This window comes from Xyrauchen texanus, chromosome 31 (assembly GCF_025860055.1).
Source record: "Xyrauchen texanus isolate HMW12.3.18 chromosome 31, RBS_HiC_50CHRs, whole genome shotgun sequence".
NCBI classification, from domain to species: Eukaryota; Metazoa; Chordata; class Actinopteri; order Cypriniformes; family Catostomidae; genus Xyrauchen; species Xyrauchen texanus.
The window spans coordinates 11,772,138-11,789,189 of record NC_068306.1 but is presented as its reverse complement, the minus strand read 5'-3'; the positions used below and the strand labels follow the sequence as shown (position 1 = coordinate 11,789,189).

The 17,052-nt window shown below is 37.9% G+C and overlaps 1 protein-coding gene across 1 annotated transcript in view; it reads left to right on the top strand.

Annotated features, from left to right (window-relative positions):
* Positions 1-306: 306 nt before the first annotated feature.
* Positions 307-17,052, top strand: part of LOC127625223 (neural proliferation differentiation and control protein 1-like) — a 29,420-nt gene continuing 12,674 nt past the window's right edge. Inside the window, exons 1-2 of the mRNA XM_052100381.1 lie at positions 307-687; positions 13,776-13,934. Of these exons, the coding sequence (XP_051956341.1) occupies positions 582-687; positions 13,776-13,934 (265 nt within the window). The 5' untranslated portion in view covers positions 307-581. The remainder of the gene's footprint in view (positions 688-13,775; positions 13,935-17,052) is intronic.

Below are 17,052 nucleotides of genomic sequence, written 5' to 3'. Positions count from 1 at the left end.
TATTACAATGTTTGTTGACAAAAAAAAATATTATTATCATTAAAAAAAATTGTTTAAAAAAATAAATAAAAAAAAATCTGTTTCATGATTGTTTTAATGTATAAATTTGGCTGAAAAGACAATTATTGCCAATAAATATAAATATAATACATCTAATGAATGAAGGAAAAAAAAACACGTTTTACAGGCCAAATTATGCATTATTTTATGAAACCTATTTTATTTTGTAATTTGTTTAAAGAATGTGCTCTCTCATGGAACGTCCACGTCAGCGTCACTACGTCACGACCTCATTCATCCTCCACACTGCTGCAAACCTCATCTCTCTAATCTCTCCTCTAGTTTGTTAACACGGTTTGTCATACTCCTCTTCTCACCCTCCCTGCTCTATCTTTAGCACTGTACCACACAGACAGCGGCTTAACATCGCCTAGCTCAGACAGACAAACACTCCTCTTGAGTTGACACTTTCTTATCTGTATTCGGACCGGTTTGCCTCTGTCAATACGACCTAAACAAATGGGGGAATGACACCCCGAAGCTTTTATCTGCTGTCCTGGACTTGAGAAGCACAGTGAAGGATGTTGTTTTCCCCGAGCAGGAGCGCAAGGCGATCCCGGGCCTCTCTCCTCCTGCCCGGGGTCTTGATCAGCATAATCCTCGCTGCGGCCAGTGCGAGTGTTCCAGGTAAGAGTATGTGCGTATCTGACATATGGTAGTAACAGCGTTTTATTGAAGCTTCTGTGAGCTCAGTAATGCTTCTTTCCATCTGGAATCATTTTTGAAAGATTAATATGCAATAATGCATAATATTTGGTGTGAGTTTTTATTTTATTTTCTTTTTTAAAAGCGTTTGAATAGGCTTTTCAACTTTTATTGAATCCCTTTGAAACTCAAGATTTCCAAAGAAGAAGGTGCATTTCAACGGATAAGTTTATATTAGGTATAAATCATTTTGTTCTGTAATGTATTACTCTTTTGTGGCCGTGGGTATGTTCATTTTTTACCAATTATAAGCAACAGGATCCAGGCTGAGTCTATGTAAATCCAATCCAGTTGAACAAGTTGAGAAGGAACAAACAAGGATGAAAAGGAAAAGGGATAGTTTCCTTGTTGTGCTATTCCCTACTTTATGAGTGAGCCATAAGAGGTGTTCTATAATGTAGATACTTTGTTTTGGGATCATACTATTTTCATTTATATGTATTAATTTATCCACCAAATGGTAACCAGTGTGTGGTGCTAAAATGTTACTGAAAGTGACAAAAATGGCCCAGAAGTTCAAACATATCCTATTTTAAGGCTTGTTGTCAATTTACAGTCTTTGCAGGTTTGATTTTAGAATTCAAACCATATTTTGTTCAGTGAAGTATTTATATAATAAAACGTGCCTTCCTACAGGTGCAATATGTACCTGAAAATTAATTCCATTGCTCAAAATAATGACTATTTTATATACAAAAAGTGCAATTTTTATACTGATCCAAAGCGACCAACAAATGCTGCAATATATGCAATTCATCCTACAGAGCTGCAGTACAAGTTCTTGCCATATTGTTATCATTGACACTTTATTGATCTTATTAGGTGGAATTATTGAAGGAAGTCTGTATGCATTTTGCTCACTTTGTTCTAGGCTTTTCGAGTCAGTCTTTTATGTCTCGAATATTCACTGTATTACTGTTAGAGGCTTATTGTGGGCTTTGTGAACTATGGATTGTGGAATATAAGTGCAGTAATTATAGAGAACATGAAGAGCAGAAATTATCTATCCGAGCTTCTCTCTCAAAACACTGTGGGAATTACTACAGATGGACACTGGCGCAACACACTCTCTCACTTTCGCTTTCTCCTTGTTATACAAATGAATGTTCAGCATTCCTAGCTAGCTTTATATATGTATTGATATATTATTTGTTTAGTTTTATACAGCAACTGTATATGTCATCAAACAAGAAAGATTAAGAAAAATTGAATAGTTAAATGTAATAACTTTGTACAGAACTATATTTTTCATCAGGATATACTAATCAGAAAGCATAACCAGAATTTAGGGCAAAAATGTTTAAGATTTCAAATATTGGGGCAAAAAATGCACCTGTTGCAGACTGATCTCACAGTAAATTTGAAAACAGTAGGTGGACTTTTCTTGAGCTAAACCTCTGTGCTTACCAAAATTGAAAGCACTGCTATAGTGGGCAAACCAAAAAGTGTTAGTGAACATGAGAGCACTCGCAAACTTGAGTTTCCAGATGACATGCCCACAGAGGGGCGCTAAAAGCGAGTTGATTTTAGCTTTAAAGGATGTAACTTATAAAGTGAAGAGAGATGCATATTTTATTAAGTCTACCCCCAAACCCCAACCCTAAACCTAGCCGTCAGTGGAGTAAAAATGTATTATTACAGGGAAAATTGGAACCTCCATATCGCACTCATCACTGATTGTGCAAACACCATTACGTCTTGGTTTCAACGCGGGACAAGTATCTGGATCTCCCATTTGTTTGGCGTAACACATTTCCAGTCGCGTCACGGGAGAAGGTAAACTCGCTTGAACCGATGCAAAAATATGTGATGGAAGATGGCGCTTGTATTAAGACATTTTCATAATCGATCATCGTGGAAATTAACAATAAGTTAATCGTTAATGTTACTATTGCAAAACGCACATGGAGGACTCCAGATAATATGTGCATGTAGCCTATTGTTTAAATATAATCATTCAATTTAAGTATTTTTACTTAACTAAACTGTTTATGTATGTTTAAATGTATGTGGGCATATATCATTTGTTTACATTGGCAAAAAAACAAGATCATTTCTTACACTGGTAGATCTACTGTACACTGTGTGGACTAAAGGTCTATATGGACACTTTATGGAACCTCTGTAAAGTATTATTAGTACATACATTGATTGGGTAAAAAAAGACATATAACATACTGCCTCTGGAACTAAAAGGTCAGATCTTTCCTTATTGCCACATTGCTCTAAAGCTTTTAGGTGTACTTGATATGTCCAGAGGCTGCCTGATGGAGAGGTTGTGTCCCACTCTATGTTCTCTCACTCTCTCGCTCTCTCATCTCATCTCATCTCCCAGTGCTGTTTACGTGTGTTTATACATGTTTTCCATTGTAGAGTGGATTGTTTGTTGTTCCCTTTCAGTGTGAACTCCCCTCGGGTGGTTTGATTATCTGATCGCCAGTGTAGATTTATATTTCACTGAAAGAAAGACCTGTATTTAGAGCCGCTAGCAATGCAGTAATTTCACAGGTGGTGATCAGAGCCTGAATCATCAAGCCTGTCTATGCACAGTGGAACAAAACAACTACTTTTTACATTTTGTGAAGAAAATGTGAGATGTGCCTTCCCATGCAAAAGTTGCTGCCAGATGCATGATGTTGTGGGCGTTTGTCAGGGCATTGCTATGCAGTTGGTAAGGTGTTCATGATTTGTTTTTAGTGCATTGGTGTGTGGTTGCTTGTGCATTGCTTGATGTTTACTGCCCCAGTCAAGTTCCAGAGAACAAAAATCTCCTTTTCTATGATATTCTGGTCCCTTGATGTGGCTTAGTCCCTCTTTCAATGGAAGCCTATGGTGTGGGATTTTATTTCCCCCAATTTATCATCTGGCAGGCAACAATCTTAAATACTTTATAAAAGTAATAGCACACCACTCCTCAACATGCCACACCATTTAGATATCATTCATGTCTGTAGCGCAAACAGTGTTGGACGAGTTACACACCGAAGTTCAAAATTTAGGAATAGGGGATTGTTCGAATTGATGACAACAGTGTAAATTGTATTAAGTTATGAGTTTTTGAACTTGGCCTACAGTCATACTCAGAACACAGAAATCTTTCACATTTAAATGTCAAGTTTGAGGTACCATAAGGTTATGTCCTCGGCCCTCTTTTGTTTTGATTTGAAAGCACTGTGAATCCCCCTTGTCATTCATCAATTCCATTGATAGACTGAGGATTGTTTTGATGTAATCAAGTGGTAAGTTGGAAAGTAAGCCTTTTAGTTTGTGCACTATAGCATTCCCATCTGGAAATTGAATCTTAAAATGCCACCTTATCCCTAATCCTCAAAGTGTAAAGTAAGAGAGATAAAAGAAAGGAATCTTGCCGTTTCTGAATTACGGGTCCAATCTTTTTCCATTACTTTGCAGTTCTGGCAACAGCTTGCTTCGTAATGCACTTACATAAGAAGTGTGAGGTGTCCCTCTCTTCAGAGTTGATGGAGTGGATTGAGAAAAGGTTAGTTGTGTTGCTGTGGCAACTGTGTGGAATTGCACCCTGCACCCAATTGGTCTCACGCGGGTCTCAAGCTCTACAGAATAGGGTTGGGTATTCTTTAAAAAATACCAGAATCGTATGATCTTCGTGACATTCTGTTCTGTAAATGGTTCTGTAAACCGCTGATGAGGCTGGAACACCGTCTGCAAATACTCTGACAGTGTTTCCAGCAGTGCATCTCAAATTTATCTCTGATTTGTTATATCTACTCTTTACAAACCTGAAATAATCTAATTATTTGGTAACTGACAGCAGAGGGTAGTAAATGCAATAAGAATTGTAAATAATTCTTTAAAAAAAAAAAGTACTAAAGAATGACTGGAATCATTACTGGAACCGGAATCATTAAGATGAATCTGAATCGGAACCGGAATTGTAAAATTCCTTATGATTCCCAACCCTACCACAGAGACCTGGAAAACAGCTTATTGTGGCCACAATGATGGTTAGCTGACTGCTCATTGAGAGTGGTGGCTTATCTCTATAGCAGAGAGATGAATAATGCCACGTACTGTATGTAAACCCACAGCGTGAGAATGGAGCAGCTGTGGCAAAATAAAGCTCCTACTTTTTCAGCAGCGTTGGTTTGGGATTTATTTTTTCTATACTCTTTCTCCATAGGCTTTTCTTTTTTAAATTATTAATCTTTTATTCAGATATTTCAGTTATCAATCTTAATATATATAGTCCATCCCATAAAATTAAATCAGCAACAAGTCATACTTTGTGTGATACTGTTTATGACTAGGCTTAGAAAAGAATATTAAGAACATTAATATAAATTGTTACCCCCCAATTTAGAATTTCAGGGGCATATTTGTCTTGAGCCCCCCTTCATTTCTGACCCTGCCTCAATCCATGCATTTTCAAATTATTAATCTTCAATTAGTAGTTCTAAGCCATGAACCAAACCAGCTACCTCCGAAATGGATCATTCCAGCATTACAACATTTGATTTAAAGCAAAAAAGTGATTGCAAATTGGACAAACAGACAAAGGCTATGTACCTTAATTGTTTATTAGGGAATTATTCATCCAATAATGCATTGCAAATGACATAATAAAAATAATAACTCATAATAATTGATTTTAAGTAGGGGTGGACGATCTTCCCAAAAAATCATATCACGATCTTAAAACACATAATCACGATCTTCCCAATTTTGAGATGTACTATACTATATCCAGACTGGAACAAGCCAATGGATTTATCTATTTGTACAATTTAAAACCCAACATTGAATTAAAGAATCAGTGGTCAAAATGGTCATTAAATGGCCTGAGATTAACTTTTTTTTAATTATTAAAGTTGTAATCAGCTGTCAATAGATAAACATTAAATAACACAAGATCTTAAAATACTCAGAAATTGTAAACATTCGGTTACAATTTCAAGTGGCAATGACCAGCCAATAGATAATATTATATAAAATAAATCCACAGATTTGAATGGCACCATATCCTTAGCTAAGTAGAATGTGACCGCCTCCGTCACCTCTTTCCATCGCTTGCTGCTTTTCTCATATTTTTTTGACTGCTCTAATGTGTCGGTCAGTGATAACTGTTTATGTTTCGGGACCTTGTGAGATACAGATGAGTGGGGTTGTACCGTCCTGAGTGAAACACTCTCGGCATGTTACTTCGGATGTTTCCTTTTCAGGTGGTTGAAAAGATTTGTCGTATTACCTCCGGAAGTGCCGACCGTTACCTGACAACGTTTACAGATAACTTTTCTCTGAGAAATGTCTGACTGTGCATAGCCAAACCACTGCCACACAACTGATGTTGAGTCTTTTTTCGGCACCAGCTCCTCATCCGCCATGCTGCTACTTCATGTTGAATTTATTTTCTAATATGTCACCAAGCATGAAAGACACATGATAGAGACACATGGTATAATTTGGCCAATCAGCACAGCCATCTAGTAGGCAGTCATTGTTTTAGTTTTAACATTATTATGAGAACATAAACGATTGCGAACTCTACGATTCGCTTGAAAAGTAGATTGTGGATGTCTTCAAGATCGTTCACGATATAAATTTGTCACATCGCCCACCTCCAATTTTAAGTATTAAAACAATATTCAAGTAGTTTGTGTATAGTGAGACTTGATTTTGTCATTCGCAATGCTTTTTTTACATTTCCAACCACAACTTCTCTGATTGGTGGATCTCTCTTCAGGATTATGGAAAGTGTAGTTCTTAACAGAAATTGGACAATTAAATACAATTTTATTTTTAAATGAAGATGAAATCCCACTGACCGATGGCTTCTACAGAATATATGATATCTGATATATCATTGCTTAAAAACCTTAAAACTTACGGTAGGTTTGTCTTGAAAGGTTATACATTATTGTTAAAAATGTATTTCTCCATGGAGAAAATTCATGGGATTTTTACTTTGGGGAACTTGACTTTTGTACTCTACTATTGGCTATTCTGCCAGGCAAGGCTATGCTGCTGTGCTTGCTCAAAGCTTGTCCTTCTTACATGGTTAAGAAGCAACCAAACATGGCATACATGTTTAAATATGCACACCAAAAACCAAACACACCCTTGGGTGTTCTGTAACACTCAACAAACAACCATGCTTAAGTTTTCCCACACTAAGTACACACTCAGATTGCCAACTTGATTGTGGAAGGTACAGTGAGATCAGCCAGATCTTTTGCAAGTTCATTCTGTACTGCACAGTATGGAAGATATACTTGCTGTCCCAGAAGGGTAGTTTTAATTAAAAAGCTTTCTCTGATTCAGTTGTCTTAATATGGCTATTGAAAAATGTGGTCATAAATCTGGTATCTCATTTCCCATACACTTTAGTAACTAATGAGGATGTGTGTCATTATAGGGTTTGTGTTAATGATAATTAGTATCTGAGCCAGGCAGACTAGAAGAGACACTCGGACACTTGAAACTCAGCCTGCTGTACCATCAACCAGCCTATTTTGTGCTCAGTCCAGTTTTATACATTTTCCATTAAGGGGCAATAATTGCCCCTGGATTTGTTATTCAGGAGCATTTTGTTTTACGTTTACGTCTTTCGTAAACGTAAAACGTCTTTTTGTTTCGTTTACGTCTTTTTGTTTCTCTATTCAGAGGTCTTCTCTGGTAAAGGTGTTGTACAATTCCCAATCAATATTTTATAGCTGTAGAACTGAAGTATTCAAATGAACATACAACCAACCACTATCAGTCATTCTGTGTGTGACAAGGTTCTTAACTCTCTTGATAAGGAGGATGTGGGAGCTGGTTAAAGAATCCATGTTAGTTTTTATTTCACACACTATTTTATTGCAATGCACACACTAATGGCTTTTCAGCACAGGCACACACACCCAGCCAACTTTATGTGTCATTCTCTCTCCCCTCTTAGTCTTGAATGCCCCTTTTTATCCCTCTCTGCTCTCACTGATATCACAAGCAGCTGTTAGAGATAACACCCACAGGTGGGACTCCTTACCGCTCTCATCTCCCGATCTCGCACTCCATTCACAAATCGTCGATCAACCACACCCCCACCTCCACATATCCTATCGCCAGACTCAGTCCACGGAGCCATTCTGCCTGCACCCCCCCCATTTATAGAGTGGAAGTCAGCGACAGCCATCTGCGTCCCCGGTCTGTGGACCACCTCGAACTTAAATGGCTGAAGAGCTAGATACCAAAGGGTACCTTACCGAAGGGTAAGGACCACCCACTTTATAACCAAACATTCCTTCTCAATGGTGCTGTACCTCAACTCTGTCACTGAGTGCTTTCGTCTGATGTACAGGACTGGGCGCTCCTCTCCCATCGACCTCCTGGGACAACATGGCTCCCAACTCCCTTTCTGACAAACCTGTCTGTAATTCGAAAAGGAGACTATAAAAATGGCCCACCGCAAACTGCAGCTATCACCCGCGTGATCGCCTGCTGACACAGCTCCGTCCACTGGACTGGATCTGGTGCCCCACACGATGATGATGTCATCTAGATGCGGCCTAAGGATTCTGTCCATGAGTCACTGAAATATAGCCGGGGCCCCAAACAAACCGAAAGAAAGGGTGACAAATTGGTGTAAACCGAACTGTGTGGAAAATACTATTTTTCACGGGACATGGAAGTTAAGAGGATCTGCCAATTTCCCTTTGTCATATCTAGTGTTGAATAAAAGCGAATAAAACTGATCGAGCAGTTCATCAATCCGAGGCATCGGGTATGCATTAAATTTAGACACCGGATTGACTTTTCTATAATCCACACAGAACTGTGGGATTGTTCTATTAACCCCATATCTAGCAGGACCTTTAATTCTTTCCAAACCACTTTTTTTTGTGTTCGGGTAATTGGTTAGGACGACTGCGTACCACTAGACCTAGGTTGGTTTCGCTATGGTGCTCTATGAGATTTGTACGACTGGGAAGACAAGTCCGATAATTCTCTTTGCAACCTGGCAACCTCTGTGTCTTGTGACGGGTGACTCGATCGGTGGTTTTTAAGTACACCTCTGGCCCGAGCTCCTTCCCCTCTGGAACCACCATTGCCAAAGTCACAGGGACCGCCTCTCTCCATGCTTTTAGGAGATTGAGGTGGTAAATTTTACTTGCTCTGCCTCTATCTGTTTGTTTAACCTCATAATCAATCTCACCGTGTGGCCTCAAAGAGCACTTACCACTTCACAAGTAATTTAGAGCTTGATGTGGGTAGCAATACAAGGACTTTATCTCCCTGTGTAAATTCCTGTAGTCGCACTCCCCTGTTATACTGATACTGGGACTGACATTCATGAGCCTGTATCAAATTCTCCTGTGACAGTCGCCCCAATGTGTGGAGTTTTGCTCTCAGGTCAAGAATGTATTGAATTTCATTTTTACTGTTTGAAGGTCCCTCCTTCCAATTTTCCCTCATGATGTCTAATGCGCCACGAGGCTTATGACCGTACAATAATTTGAATGAGGAAAATCCCATGGAGGCTTGCGGGACATCTCTCACTGCTAATGACAGGGGTTCGAGCCACTTATCCCAATTCAGAGTATCTTCGTGCACAAACTTACTAATCATGTTTTTCAGGGTCTGATTAAACCATTTGACCAAGCCGTCTGTTTGCGGGTGGTACACACTTGAATCAATTTAACCCCCAATAATTAATATAGCTTGCATAGTGTACGTAACATGAAAATAGTGCCTTGATACCCTCTTGGGTGATGATTTTGAAGAGTGCATCTGTCAGCATGATTTGTCACCACTCTTGATTCGTATCCTACCGAAGTAAATGGCCATTGTATATACCACGTGTGTCCCTATTTTAGAGTGCTGTAATTCTGTGCTGATGTTGTCTTCCGTCCTGCTCATGACTTGATTAATGATTTATGGGCCAGGAACAGATGTTTAGAATATTAATTTTCATTCAGCTTTATGATATGCTGATATGTGTTATGTAATTGCATGCCATTTTCTTGTTTTGACAAATCTGTTTTCTCACAGTCTCATGAGGCAGATCTAACCTCTTCATGTTTTTGGCATTTCAAGGAGCTTGTACAGTCTCACCAGATGTTATATGAAACAAAAAAGGCCAGAACAAGCTGTCTACAACCAGTTTAATTTTTTATTTCAGAGGTATCCATAGCATGAACAACAAAAATGTTGGCACAGCGTTTTTAAAAATGTATTTAAATGTTTTAACTGATGTGGTTCTTTCACATACGCATTCTTTCAGAATCAATGCGTCATTGATGTTCGATAATGTCACATATTTGTATTTTTTTCCTGAAGAATGCTGAATGGTGCTTGGCCATTCAAAACATGCCATTGTGATGCTAGGATATTGTAGGTGGTTTTTAGGGTGTTATTATGCAGTTACTAAGGTGTTCTGAGTGGTTATTATCATGTGGCTATGTAGTGTCTAATGCTTGACCTGGCTCTATTTTCTCCTTCAATGTAAGTCTTTTTATTATATTTTTTTTCCCCTTTAATAGGACGCCAAGTGGAAATCTGACCACTTTTAATTTTTTGCCTGGCCCCTAGACCCTTTGACTAGTACAATTGCCTTTTATTTTTTAAGATCTACTAAGTCTGTAATTTTCCTATGCATATCTGATGATGTATGATTTTGCAGAGATGAAATACAATTATGAGTGGTCTGTCAGGTTTGACTTTGATCAGTGTTATGTCATGGATGTGCAGATCAAAGCATCTCCTACAGTTCCAGACATAGTCTCTTCAACTAAACGTGGAACCAAAGAGGATGAATAGGGGTGCTAATCAGGGTAAGAGACTACGCAAGAACTGATGTTGTTAAAGATCTGGTCTTGTAACCAAACGGTTGCAGGTTTGAATCCTGCAACGGGCGATTCATTAACTGGCACTTAACCCTAGCCAAAAGTTTGAGACACATTAGATAAAGGCATTAGCTAAACACAAAGAAAGCAAGTAGTTCCTGTATTTGTATTATTTTTTTTATTATTATGTTTATCCCCTTTTCTCCCAATTTTAAATGGCAATTCCCACTACTAAGTAGGTCCTCATGGTGGCACGGTTACCTCAATTCGGGTGGCGGAGGAAAAGTCTCAGTTGCCTCCGCTTCTGAGACAGTCAATCCATGCATCTTATCATGTGGCTCGTTGTGCATGACACCACGGAGACTCTGCATGTGGAGGCTCTTGCTACTCTCCGCAATCCATGCACAACTTAATACGCGCCACACTAATCGCGACCACAATGAGGTAACCCCAAGTGACTCTACCCTCCCTAGCAACTGGGACAATTTGGTTGCTTAGGAGACCTAGCTGGAGTCACTCAGCACGCCCTGAATTCCAACTCCCGACTCCAGGGGTGGTAGTCATTGTCAATAATCTCTGAGCTACCCAGGCCCCTCACAGTTCCTAAATTTCAAATGGTAGAACAGATTTCAATAACCAGAGAAGATAATTGGTTTAATTCCTAGAAAATGCTCAAACTGCTGCAAGCTATTAGTTGAATGCCACTTCTGATAAAAACATCTGCCAAATAAATAGTTCAAAGTACCCAATAGCCAATTATTCAGCCGATAGTTTTTAAAACGATATATAGAATGGTAAAAAAAAAAGATTGCAGTCTTTGCCTACTATGACGGAGACAGACAGTGATCGTCAGCTTTGATTTTTGCAGATAATCCATATTTCCAAAAAGCAAATATCGGCACTGATTAATCTGTAAAACTGAAGTTCTCCAGGAGATATTTGCTGCAGCATGAGAAGCAAACGTGATGCCCGTTGCATCCAAAGTCCCTCCTGGTTTGCAATCGCAGCTTGAGCATGTGGACGGTTGTGTAAATTAATGTTCATGATCAGCTGGAGGTGGGCGGCCCAGCGGGATGTTTTGAGGAACGTGAGTCTCCCACATATACGCATTCACACACACTCACACTTCATGAGTCAGTTAGTCTCAGTTTACATGACTTATCCAGATTTAGCAATCTGGTACAGTTTTATGAAGACTAATGAAGGAATGGAGCTCTACAATTATAGTGATAAGCAGTGAGTTCCTGTTCTGACCTTAGTAACTATAAAATTTGCATTGACAGAGCACTTATAATTTCATAACACTTTTTAAAAAGTATTGGTGCCTGGAAACGCGTTACACTCAGTGACACATTTGAATAACAGATGTGACACTTAAAAGCAAAGAAAAGTATTAATGTAACTCTGAACTTGAAAGTATGTTCTTATTACACAACAGACCAGAATCCAATTGTGTGTGCATATGTAGTTATGGAACAAAGTACACAAGTTTATCATATAAGATCTATTGACACAGTCGCAGTGTTATTTAAGCATTTAAGTATCTCCATGATGGATGAGTTGTTCGGGACACAGAGGAAAGATGATTGTTGTAATGACAGTTCATACGCATTTGGTGGACCATTATGTGTCATTTTGGTGATGTCAACCAAATTATGTAGAAGAAACAGAAAGCAAATCAGTTATCCCAGGATACTGAAACACTTATTCCTGACTGCAGAAATTGAGTAAACATTGTGTATGGAGCACAGCAGTACATTTTGGAAGTAAAAATCCCATTAATTAGCCTATTTTTATGATGATATGAACATTTCAAAACAGACCTAACAAGAGCGCCAGGGTTAAGTGAAACCATATACATCTATATGCATCTCTATAAGCTATATGCTATATCAAGTCTTGATTTCAACTTTTTTTTTCAACATAAAATATAAATTAAAATAATAATAGTTGAATTACCCAGAAGCAAGATCAGGGAATCAGAGCACAGACTCGATCTCTATACTGTCTTCGATTATAGGGTTTACCAGCGTTATGTCATCATGACAACAATTTGTAACATTGGATGTAACTTTTTACTGCTAAGACTTGTAAGCAGTTTTATCACATTCAAATCTGGTTTACATGTACAATGTTTATAATCTTTTGGCTATACTTCTGAAACGGTGTGCATTTTTAACATTTATGGACTCGCCTCATTCACTTCTATTATAAGTGACTTTAACTGATATAAAAATATTTTTTGGTGGTAATTATTACTTTTTGTGGTAATAAACATTATGCCTCAAATGTTTTTAGTTGAGCTTAACTTGTATTGAACCTGTATGATTCCTTTAAGTGCTTATGATGTTGCTGCTGACCCAATTTCCTTCTGTATCCTCCGCCGAGAGAATTGGAATAAAAATTGTCGGATTTTCAAAAGATGCAGAGACAACCACATAGGAGAAAATATAATAGAAGAGAGATACACATAGTGACTATGATTATGGACTCAATAGCCTGAATAAACCTTGATGAACCCCAAAATAATTGAAGAATGAGCCACTGATCTGAGTCATTCAGGCGTGTTGATGTCATTGGGTACTTCAATTATCGTTCCACGCATAAAAAGCATGTCTTTGGCTTCAAATAATGTTCAATGAAAGTTAAGCTCTATTGAGGGCATCTGTGATGTGTTTTTATGTCATTTTCCCTAACTTAAAGGAAACATAGAAGTAATCCATAAGACTTCAGTGGTTAAATCCATACATTAAGAAACAATATAATAGGTATGGGTGAGAAACCGATCAAAAGTCATTTAACACGTTAATTCAGTGCGATTATTTTTTTTTTACGTGTTTTTGTAAAATTAATCGCGATGCCCCCGGACCGTAATAAGGAAGATTCCTGAGAAATGCAAGCTTGTAGTACCACCTGTTCACTCCAGAGGGCAGTAATTGAAATTTCAGCTGTATGAGCAACGCACAGTTTATACAGTGAAGAAAACACTTCAGTAGGCAGAACAACACAAACATGCGTTACATTCTAGCATTTAAAGCACTCACATCTGCATATTAGTATTTACTTAAACAGTGTTTTTGGTCTAATGGTTCAGGGTTTCAATCCCTTTTATACTGATAGATTCGTACGAAAGTATGTGAGTATATCTTTAAATCCTGCTCTCTTTTATTCTTTCAAAAGTGTAATTTCAAACCTTTTTTTCCCTCCCAGCACACAAGTGTCCAGACCACATAGACTGTGCTCGAATGGGGCGCCTCTTCTGCAAGCCTGGCTCCTCCCACTGTGGCCCTTGCCTCTCCCCATTGGAGGAAGATGAAGTGGGACATTGTGTTGCTCACAGGAGACACCACCCCCAACACTACCTCCATGGTATGAAGACTTGTCTCACCCACTTTATTAAGTACAACAAAAAACCCACATACAGATTCTCTCAAAACCAAAACTTAGATTCACAGATTCTCCTCGCAGGTTGATGCCATGTCATTGTTTAAATAAGCATTATGAGTGATGATCCTACTGGTTGCAGTGTCACTTTTGTTTTTATTTTCTGGTGTGGCGCTGTGCTTTGTTTCTTCGCATCGGCATACTGTGAGTCAGGTGAAACGTGGACTTCTGCCAGTGACTAATGCCATCATGAAAGCGGACATGATGATAATGATGTCGATGGCCTAGACGCAGATCCTCTAGTCAGCTGGCCCGTACTTCTGCTCTCATCTCTTCCTCTCCCTCTCTCCTCGTGGCAAAGGCACATGACTGAGTTTAATCAGTTGGAGTGGAAGCATGCACACATCTGTCTGCATATGCATCCTTGGGTTTAATGTAATTCCATGTGTGCACTGCCTAGCAAAAGGAATCAATCTTTTCTAATCCATTGCAATATTGCAATATGGCGAGTCTTGCTTTTTCAGGGGAAAGAAGTTCTTCATATCGCATTTTCTCATTTTGATGCATCTCATCTCCTCTTTTTTTTTTTTTTTACTACTACTAAAGGGAGAGTTCAACCAGAACTCACTCTCATGTTGTTCCAAACTCGTATGACTTTCTTTTTTCTGTGACCACAAAAGAAGATTTGAGGGAGAATGACAGCCTCAGTCACCATTCGTTTTAATGGTATGGAAAAAAGATGCAATGACAGTGAATGGTGACTGAGGCTGTCATTTTGCTTAAAGGGTTAGTTCAACCAAACTGTGAATTTTCTCACCCTCATGTCACCCCAGATGTGAATGACTTTCTTTCCTCTGCAAAAAAACAAACAATGATTTTAAAAATATATATTTCAGCTCTGTTGGTCCTCACAATGCAAGTGAATGGTGACCAGCAATTTGAAGGCCCAAAAAGCAGAATAAAAGTAATCATAAGACTCCAGTGGTTAACTCCTTATATTCTGAAGTGATATGCTAGGTGTGTGTGAGAAACAGATCAATATTTAACTCCTTTTTTTAACTGTATATCTACACTTTCACTTCTAAGTTGTGGAGTTGAAGGTACTTTCACATTCAGCCACCTACTGGTCAGGGCTGGTCAAATGTGGAAAATCATAGTAAAAAAAGGACTTAAATATTGTTCTATTTCTCACTCACAATTATATCTCTTCTGAAGACATGGTTTTATCCACTGGAGACTTGTGAATTACTTTAATTGAATTTTTTGGACCTTCTGAGTTCTGGTCACCATTAGCTTGCATTGTGAGGACCTACAGAGCTGAGATATTCTTCCATAAAAATATTTGTGTTCTGCTGAAGAAAGTAAGTCATTCACATCCGGGATAGCATGAGGGTGATTAAATGATGACCTAATTAGCATTTTGGGTAAACAATCCCTTTTAAAATATTTATTCAGTTCTTTTACCTGTCATGCCCAGATTTCCTCTGATTCCTGATGAATTATACAATATTTGAATACTGATCATTTCGATTTTATTTTAAGAATGTACAGTATATTTTATATGTGCCAGCAAGGAATATATTTATATTTTTCATTATACGTTAGGTTACAAGTAATAAAAAACAAATAAGTAAAATCATTTGCAATAATAGCTGGAAATACTGCAGTTATAATATAACATCTTTTTTGCTGGAATGTGATGGCATACTTTGAAATGTTTATAATTTTCAACCCACTTGTTTGATATGTTTCTAATACTTTCAAGACTAACACAAATCATTCTTGCAATTTAAACAAAACCTCAACTTTGTTAGCCAGCTAGATAACTTTACCTGGTTGAAAAAAGAAAGTCAATGTTGGAGATGATTTGCAGAATGTTCGCCTCAGTCACCATTCACTTACATTGTATGGAGAGAAAGAAAAAGATACAATGAAAGTGAATAGTGATGAAGGATAACATTCCGCCTAACATCTCCTTTTGTGTTCAATACTGTCATTTGGGTTTCGGAACAACATTACTTACAAGGGTAAGTAAGTAATGAAATAATTTATATTTTTAGGTAAGCTATTCCTTTAAAGGACACTTCAAAGTTTGCTATTAGTGTGATTGTGCATGTTAGACTAAGGTGGAACTTGTTGTTAAAAACTTTACTGAGCAAACATTCTTGCACCTTGAGTCTCTTTGTGGTACTGTTGTTATGGGTGAATAACATTGTTCATTTTTTTGGGTGTTGTACACTAAGAAATAACCTGCTGCTTAATCTGTCCATCTTTTGGCAAAATACTTGTACATACATAGACTCTAATTGTAAATGTTCTATTTATTTAAAACATTTTTGTATATATTGTTCAATGGGAAAGCGCTGTATTTATACCATCTAAATTCTCATTATCTTTTAGTATTATTACTGTGTGTCTGGTGTTGACCATTTAAATTTAAGGGAGACTTGGGCTAGTTGTCACTCAGGTAGGTTGTCACAAGGGCAATATCTCTGTAACTATTTATTGTCAAAAGTCCAATTGTGCAAATTTGTGTTTTCTCAAGCAGAGGTTTTGTTTAATTTTTGTGAATTCTACCTTTCATAAGAACATTTTCACTTTCATCATATAGTATATATATATATATATATATATATATATATATGTATATGTATGTATGTGTGTGTGTGTGTGTTATTGCTCTTGTAAACAAGTGAACAAGGGAACATAATCAAAAGCACAATGGCACACATTAAGGCAAGGATTAATTCTAGTATGAAGCAAGAGAAAATGACAGTAAACAGACTGACTGAAAACTGAGAACAGTAAAATGAATATGGATTTTTTTTCAAAGTTAGTTTGTATAGAGTTTTTAACATTGTAATAATACTCTTGAAAGCCTTGCCTGAATTTTCCAGCCCTTGAATTTGGGTTAGATTGGTCAAGAGCCAATGTGGGAGAAGAGGTTGTGAGGTGTATTTAATAGCTGTCCGTGAAACCGGAGAGCCTCACACTAATCATCATCCATCTTTCTAGGTCAGCGGTCTCATTCTCATATCTGACTGGATGTGAATCCAGTGCAAAAGAGATGCCAGAGACCAAGACATCAGTCAATAAACACCTG